At 45.3% G+C, this 9,040-nt stretch overlaps 1 protein-coding gene across 1 annotated transcript in view; it reads right to left on the reverse strand.

The window, feature by feature from the left end:
• PEDS1 (plasmanylethanolamine desaturase 1) overlaps positions 1 to 8,725 on the reverse strand; it is a 32,607-nt gene extending 23,882 nt beyond the window's left edge. Inside the window, exon 1 of the mRNA XM_053394239.1 lies at positions 8,370 to 8,725. Coding sequence (XP_053250214.1) covers positions 8,370 to 8,676 — 307 coding nt within the window. The 5' untranslated portion in view covers positions 8,677 to 8,725. The remainder of the gene's footprint in view (positions 1 to 8,369) is intronic.
• Between the last annotated feature and the right edge of the window lie 315 nt (positions 8,726 to 9,040).

A 9,040-nucleotide genomic window follows, 5' to 3' on the forward strand; every position in this document is an offset into this window, starting at 1 on the left:
CTTCTGGCGACAAGACTCATTAGGTGAATCCCACCTAATATTTCTTGTACAAGCAAATATTGCATCTCATCAGAGACACACAGGAAATCATAGAATTGTAGAATTGGGAGGGACCACGAGGGCCATGTGGTGCAACCCCCTGAAATGCAGGAATCTTTTGCCCAATGTGGGGCTCAAACCCACGACCCTGAGATTAAGAGACTCATGCTCTTTAATGTGCCAAATTGAAGAGAAGACTCCCTGGAAAAGACCCTGATGTTGGGAAAGATGGAGGGCACAAGGAGAAGGGGACAACAGAGGACAAGATGGTTGGACAGTGTTCTCAAGGCTACTAATATGAGTTTGACCAAACTGCAGGAGGCAGTGGAAGACAGGAGTGCCTGGCGTGCTCTGGTCCATGGGGTCACGAAGAGGCGGACACGACTAAACAACAATCTTGCATTATTCCCCCCCCCCAACACAAACACAATAAATGATTATGTGAGGTCTCTGTTCGCTTACTATACATACTGTGCTAAGTTTGAGAAGCAAAGCTATTACATCCCGTAGGGTGTGTTGTCATCTGAATGAAACTAAAAGGTTATCTAGATCATTTGAAATGTAACCATTACAGCCCACGATTTAGAGGCTGCAGTCAGATATAAAGCTAACTATGGCTCAGCATTACAAGAACAAGCCTAGCCCTCCCTCCAAGCTAAAATGTTCCCCAACCAGAATGGCCACAAAGATACGATTAGAAGCTTCCACTCCCATTGAAAAATTAACTGCAGTTCATCATCTACACCCTGAATTGTGGTATGGAACTGGCATGCTTCTATTATCAGACATCTAGCATTAACCAGGTGATCCGTATCAGTGCTCAGACATACCAAGGTCCACCTATAAGGCAGTGGGAAAGATAACTGCATGGATGAACATAAATTTGCATAGAACACACAGTTCACAATGCCCTCTCTCTGCATGATGGTGAGGATAAGCTCCCTCCTCCACTATGCAAAGCAAATGCATGAAGCAGGGAAGGATGAAATGTACCTAAGTGAAGTATGCATAGCATGCCCACACCCACACAAAGACTGGCCCTGTCTCAAATGAACCAAGCAAACCCAGAAATGTAGCTTTAGGTCAGGCATAGGCAAACTCAGCCCTCTAGATGTTTTGGGACTACAACTCTCATCATCCCTGACCACTGGTTCTGTTAGCTAGGGATGATGGGAGTTGTAGTCCCAAAACATCTGGAGGGCCGAGTTTGCCTATGCCTGCTTTAGGTGATACAAGAGAAACTGCATGAAGTCAGTGCAGTTTGCACAAACCCATAAATGTCACAGGTAGAACAAGACAGAATACAAAACCGACAGCATGTTTTCAGACATGGGTATGATCACAACATGGGTATTATTCTAAGTCAGCCTCTATGGCATCCAAGTTAATACCCACATTCTGCAGAGGAGCAACTGCACCCTAAATAGAAGAGCTAAATGCCCAAATCCACAAGGAACAATTAACATGTGGGGAACTTCATGGTGCTTTCATGCATCGCCCAAGGGAACCATGTGCAAGCTGCTTGTGAAGACAACCCTGCCATTTCAAGTCAAAGCTGAGGATTTTGCAGAATTGGTGGACCGAGAAGTCACCCCATATGCATGTATCCATGTGGAATCCAAATCTGTCCATACAGTATGGCCAAAAATGAACTTAACTGTAAAGTGCCTAGATTAATGTAGACAGCAAGTGTTGATAGCGTTGTGGAGCCTTCAGTGACAAATAGCAGAACGCCACATAGATTGCAGCAACGGATTTTAAAGTGAATCACCATCTACACCAACACACTGTAAAGGTTTCAAGAACTGGTGGCCCAGGAGACAGCTTTCTCTGCGGCAGCCTAAAAACTGCAAGTCCCTCCCTTATAGAGGTGCATCCAGCATAATTATTTGCCTTTTGTTACATGCTGAAGACACACCCTGGCCTTTGACAGCTGTAAAGTATTTTGGTGATTTACCTGGAAATTGCTAATTAATGTAGGACTGTTGTTGTAATTGTGATTGGGTTCTATGTGGTTTTAAATTCTGTTATTTGAGCCACTGTAACCCATCCTGGGAATTTAGAGTGAAGGGCAGGTAGCAAGCCTTAATAACAATGATTATCATTTGCATTTGTACAGCTGCCAGCTTTGTGACTCCTGAAGGGGAGCTTCAGGATTTTTTAACTGTGCAAACGGATTTAATCCATTTAGTGCGTTCATGATTTATGCCAGGCTTTTGGATCCACAAAGTTAACTACAGTCCACCAGCAGCTTGAGAAAACTCCCCCTTTTTGCCAACTGCCTGAGAAAAGGCTTGTCAAGCACTTGGCAAACCACAATTCATGGCTGCTTGGCGGGTCATACAGTGTGCAAGTCTGGTGAACACACATTGCATCCACCAAGATTAGCAGATTCCTTTAAAGTACAGGGCTTAAATTGCCCACCAATTTTCACACACAAGAGACAGTGGAAGTAATAAGGTGCCTGCTTTGAGGACTGAAACAATTCCCACAAATAGCCACGTTCATCTAACACAGAACGCATTCTAAAGCAAGAGTATTACAGCATCTTCTCTGAACAAATTTAATAAATACAAAATACAGATTTTAAAAATGATGGTGACGATAAACATTCAGATACTGAAACAGGCAGATTTGATGTGTTGACAAGCTGCTCAATGGCAAACCTCAGCGGCAAACAGGTAAAACTGTTCAGCTGGCATAGGCCACCTGACAAATGCTAAATAGCACAGGGAACTGGAGAGCTGAAAATCCACAATCCACATATAGTGCACACTCTTATATTTAAACCTGCCTGCTAAGGCGTTTTAGCCCAAAAGCAGTTTAGGGTTTTTCTGTTGAAAGCAGCAAAAATGGTCACAGCTACTAAATGCTGCAATACATTTTATTCACTTGAATGGTTTAGGTTGAGCGAAGGGGAAAGTCTGCTGGCAATGTGCCAAAGACACCTGCAATTATCCTGCAACAGCGGTAGAAAATTTCCCATCATGTGAAATTTAGAAGTTATTTTACCTGTTACTGTAATGCTGTAACTGCAAATGAACTGTCAGTCCACATCCATAATGGGTGGTATCCTGGTCTCCCTTTTCTGATGGAAGGCATCTCTCAGCAGAATGTTGAGAGAAGCAAATTTCCAATGATACCACCCTATCCACACACACACACCCTCCCAAACCTTCAAGTGTCGTTGAAACCTACAGAACAAATTTTAGGGGGATGTAGGGAGAGAGAAAATTGCTGAAACTGACATGTGCCTTTCATCAGAGATGTAGGAACAACTTATACGACCCAAGGTTTCTGAACAGGCAGGTGCACTAAGAGCATTTTGAAATCACCTGCAAATTAAAAACCAAGCATGAAAATCTATGTTGCTAAAAAAGTGTGGAAGAGAGTAGTTAAGAAGAAATGTCTATTAAATCCAAATGCCATGGTCTAATACATGTACTGAAGTTCTCCATGCTGTCATTTACACTGGTGCATAGCCACATAGAAGTAAGTCAGAGCAAAGTGAATGATATACTCACAGTAAAACTGCAAGTTGCACAAAAGAAACACGGAATCATGTCTGCTGCCAACCTACATAATCCCAGTGACATTTAAAATAGATGTAATTCAATGTCACTGTACCCAGTTATTTTACTTTCGAAGCAACTGTCAGTGGAGTGAAGCAGGAGTGGAATGCTCAGTGCCATGACAGCACATATAAATCTAGCTTAATTGTTATGAGAGAGATAATGTCCATACAGTCCACTGTACATGTGGTTTATAGCCCCTGCAAAGCCATGCTTGTGATCATGGTTCCTGGAACAGGAGTCACCCTCTTGGAGCATGTAAGCTTCCTGTTTCATAGAATCATAGAACTGGAGAGCTGGAACGGGACCACAAGGATCATCTAGTCCAACCCTCTGCAATGCAGGAATCTTTTGCCCAATGTGGGGCTCAAACCCACAACCCTGAGATTAAGAGTCCATGCTCTACCAACAGAATTAACCCAGTTTGGCTTGCATCAAACTTTAAAAACTCTGGGTTCTTTTCTCAATTTAGGTTACTTTCTGCACCATCCTCTTGTGAGCACCAGTGATCCACAGATTTACATTCAGTGAACTTTTTGTACTGCATTCAATTTTGGCAACAGCTTGGGTAGCAATCATTAGACTCCTAGAAAAAAATAGGATACCTTGTCCTCTTTTAAAGCCACACATATACAAACATAACAAAGAACCTGCCTTTTCTTAACTTCTTCAGAAATCACCTTAAAAAGAAAAGAACTGCCACTGGAAATCAAATGTGTATCAACGAGACAGTCCACTGCCAGAGTACAATGAACTGACTCAAGTTCCCTCCACCGCACCCTAATAAGCACATGGACTAAATCATAATTGCAGGCTTAGATTCTGAATAGAAACCTATTTCCAGCATTACTCACACAAGTTGCCTATTTTCATTTACACATTATGAGTAGTTCGGTATTTAATATCCAAGCACTTTAATAGGTTGCTACTCTTCCAGTTTCAGATATTCAGACTGGGATGTGTGGTGGGTCACACATGGCTTAAGAAGAAATCTGAAGCGAAAATCCGTTGAGACAAGTCCAACATTTTATTTTTTAGGCAACAATGGTAGTTAGAAACAATGGAAGTGCAGGGCTTCAGATCTAGAAACATAAGAAAAGCTTTTCCAATGGCTTCCCTTTAAGCTTGTTCAGTAACTAGATTTCTTAGACGTCTGTTCTGTGAATGGGTTAAGGCATGATGGACTGGCAAGTCCTATTACCACTAATGCCATCCCCTTCATAATACACACGTCTTTCCTCTGGGTTGGCAAAATGTGGGTCAGGCAGTACCCCCTCAGAGGACCTGATTAAAGTGGAGAGCCTTTAGCTGCCGATTCCTATTTTAAGCCTCTTCCAAACCTTAAAAAGTTCTGATTAAGGAAGCAAACTCCTTTAGGAACACAAAGGGTTCCTATTTGTGCTGTAACCTTGAACAAGACATATTTGCTGTTCCTACAACAACTGCAAAATAGGGACACTGCCAGCTCTTGCGTGTGCTAGATTTCTGGAACAAAATCAATATAGCCAGACACGTCCTCAGACGACTGGATTTCAGACTCCCCAAACATCTTTAAAAATGTTTGGAATAGCCCATGAAGGAGACTTAAATGTGGGGTTAATCAGTTGATTTTGCTACGAACAGGAGCTTGCTCTAAAGCAGACTTGTAAATAGCAACTCACTCAAGCAGAGTACCAAGTCACCTGCTGCTGACTAAGACAGTGAAGCTTTTGTAAATTTTAGGAGTTGGGTCTTCTGTGGCACACTGATGTGCCATGAATAACACAGACAGGTTAAGTGGGGTGGACTAGTGACTCACAGGCTTATTTGCATGCTTTGTCTCAAGAAGCCCAACACAGAATCCTAAGCCTTTCCAAATGCAATTAAGACTGCAAACAGTTAAAAAAAAAGTACCTTAAACACTTTCTTATACACTGAAGAGATGCCAGCTCCTATCAGCAGTGTCAAGATGACAGGCTGACAAAACAGAATTAAATCAAGGAGATCAGTTTGCACTCCAACTGCATCCACTAAGGTCTGGCATCTGCAAGCTTCATTCACTGGAGCCTGGGATGGGTGGGGTTTTGTCTTTCAGTACAGCAAGAAAGTGACCTAAAAAGCACACTTATAAGCCTTAGTCACATGAGGCAGGAAAGTTACCGAAGGAAGTACGTGCTGTTTCCTGAACGAAGGCGGGACTTAGATTCTCACAGTGTTCGGCTGGCCAAGACAAAATGTCTTGTGCTGAACTGAAGGAGGGAGGACCCAAGTTTCTGAATGCCATGAATATCTAAGTTACCAGCGAGTTTTAAAGATACCAGCCCTTAGAGATGTCCGAAAGATTCCCACGTGTATACAAATGCTTGGCACTACAGGATCCGTAAGCCTTGCTCTTTTATGTTCCCCAAGCTTGCTGCTTATCATTTCTTAAATGGTGTTCTATGAAGGGCAAGGGAAGTAGGAAATCCTGCGAAGGTCTCTGACTTTTCTCCAGATTCCTGTTCCAACTGCCAGCCGGCACTTATCATATGGCACTTACTAAAAAAGGAAACAATATTTATGATGGGTCACAAAAAGGATTTCAAATGACTAGCATGCACTGGATTTCTGGCAACACCTCTGACCCTAATGCCCTCTGTTAGAGATGCATACCAAAAGTGAGCAGGGCCACCCAACCCTCTCTCTCTGCCACTCCCATTTCTGTTTCTGACACCTTTCTCTCACCCTCCCCACCCAGATGGCAACTGGGGAAAGGGCAGATCGTTCTTGACAGAGTCCTGAACCAATCACTTGCAGTGGGTTTCCATCACTACATCTATCTCCTCTCACAAAATGGGGCTGAGGGCTGCCCACCCCAGCTCAAAATGTTCTATCAGCCATGTAGCAGCTACCTATGAGGCTGAGATAACAAATATCTGATCAAATCACACTGGTTGGGCCAACAGAATGGTCTGCCCAAAATAATCAGTCTCTGGGTTTCAAGGGAAAGGCCAACCAGTCAGGGCCTGCCCTCATGGCTGGATAAATTATTTTAAGTAGGGTTTCAGCCAGATGCCCGGTAGGGAAATTGAACTTAGAAACTATAAAAAATGAAATTTTATTGCATGCTCATTTTTCTGTTCACCACACCCAAAGCTGGAAACAGAAGAATTACCAGCTTGCTTAACCTCACACCACCTAAAATAGTAAACTAATATTAGAGCTGATAGGGGCACCCTCCAGGCAGACTTCCACTCCTATAGGCCTCAACCAGCAAGTCTACCTGCCAGGATAATGGGAATTGTAGTCTGAAATCTGGAGGGCCACAGGTTCCCCCCATTACAGGGCTGCAGAAAGGGTTCAAAGAGCTCCTTCATATGATACAGTACATACTACCAACATAGTAACTAATTTCAGGAAAAAACTGAAATGACCATGGGGCCTTTGTAACACTACTTTTGGAGAAGAAAAAAGTTTTGGAGAAGAAAACAGGAAATGGGCAACTACTCAAACACACTATTTCGTAAAATGAATCATAATAACTATTAGGATGAAATGCAGATTTTTCTTTAAATTCATATGCAGTGGGAATACTAAAGCACATGCGAATATGTAAGATCACACCACTGTCCTCACTGTAAAACAATAGATAAGAATAGTTTTTTGGCCTTGTAGCCTAAACTTGCCACAAAATATATTACCTTCCCTAACCACCCAAAGCCACTATGAATAAACACATTGAACATACCAGTAACTTCTGTTAAGATACACAGCCTCAGGCTTTTAGCAAATCTCCTGGGAAATAATCTCCCAGTGGAGAATGTTAAGGACATGGCTACTTTATAGTAGTTATTCAACTGTAAAAAATGGTCAGATTTGCCAGTGTGAGCTTTTGCAACATACCTGGCTCTATGCCTCCAGAAAGTCATCTCACACATTACATGGCAACAACCACACATTTGCCACTCAACAGAGATTTGCAGCTAATCACAGCTGGCAAGGATACTTGTATCATGTGTGTTTGTTTACTTTACAGGACAAGTTCACAGTCCAATTACTTATACTACAAAATCACTACATTGAAAAAAACATCCATTCAAAGAAATAGTAGTTAATTAACAATATTCTGCCAACTAAATCTGAATTTCAAGTATGCCAGCTGGCCTCAAAACCTTCTCTTCCACTTCACATCCACATGTATTGCCACTTCTAGGATGGACCTGCATATGTCAAAGGACCAACTAGAACAATATTTGTTGGACTGATTCGATAAATGCTTTTGTTTAGCTAATAAAGGGAGCCACGGAGTCATCAGGTAGAATATATATAATGAGAGATTAACTGATAAGGCAGATTATTATTATTCTTTTCAACCAACTAACCTACCCAATTAGCTAAGCAATAAAATCTAGTCACAACTTGCAGAAAGAAAAGTTGGTTAGTGCATGGTGCCGATTTCCCTTCTCTAGCAGCAGAATATTCCCACGAACTCCCTTCCCAGGGGAGTCTCTTCACACACTCCCGGCTGCCATTCCTCAAGTGCGCAACAATCACGAGAAGAAGAGTAAAGGAGATGTTCCTTGCAGGTGTGAAGCAGGCCACGCTTTCCACTAGGGGCGAGGTGCGTGCACGGGGAAGGCTTCAAAGGTTCCAGGCGCGCGCCCGAAGTCAGATACCGGGCGTCACGTGTGAACGGAACCCTTAACCTGCGTCAGACCCGGAGTCCCACCCGCGCCACGTTTTAACTCAGAGGCGAGAGAAAGAACACCTCCCCCCCCCCCGCGCTCACGCCGGCCTCACCGGGGGAGTAGAGCTCGGCCAGCTCGCGGGCTCCGGCGTGCTGGGCTCCCCAGCGGGGACCGGCGCCGTCTGGGTCCCCTTGGGCAGCTGACGCAGCGGCCTCCGCCTCGGACACCGCCCTGCTGGCCCCGGGCGCACGGCCCCGGGCGCACTCGGCCGTGGCCCCGCCGCGGCCTCGCTCCCCGCCTTCGTCCTGCTGCTCGCGGAGGCCGGCCTCGTCCTGGAGCTCCGGCCCCGCCATGGCTCGCGCTCCAGCGCCCGGGGCGCCTCCCGGCAGAAGCGACGAGGGCGGCGGCGGCAGCAGCATTGCGAGGCAACCCGCCCAAAGGCCAGCCGCCGCGCGCGACTCGCCGCCTCTTTCTTGCCCTGCAGGAGGGAGGGGGAACGGAGGGACGGGGCGGGCCCACAGGCTCGGGCCACGCCCCTCCGAGGAGGAGGGCCCGACCAATCAGAGGAGCTTCGCTGGCCGCAGCCGGCCAATGGCGCCCGAGCTGGCGAGTGGGAGGGAGGGGCGACCGCCTGGGGGGGACGGCGGGTTCATGTCCCCGCCCACTCCTCTTGAGGGAGGTGCTGGAGGGAACGTCCCTTTTTCCTCGCCGCTCCCTCTCTTTTCTGCCTCGCCCGCAGGCGGCGTTACGGAGGGTGAGGGGCGGGGCAACCCATGTGGCAGC

The sequence above is a fragment of the Podarcis raffonei genome, chromosome 6 (assembly GCF_027172205.1).
Source record: "Podarcis raffonei isolate rPodRaf1 chromosome 6, rPodRaf1.pri, whole genome shotgun sequence".
Classification (NCBI taxonomy): Eukaryota; Metazoa; Chordata; class Lepidosauria; order Squamata; family Lacertidae; genus Podarcis; species Podarcis raffonei.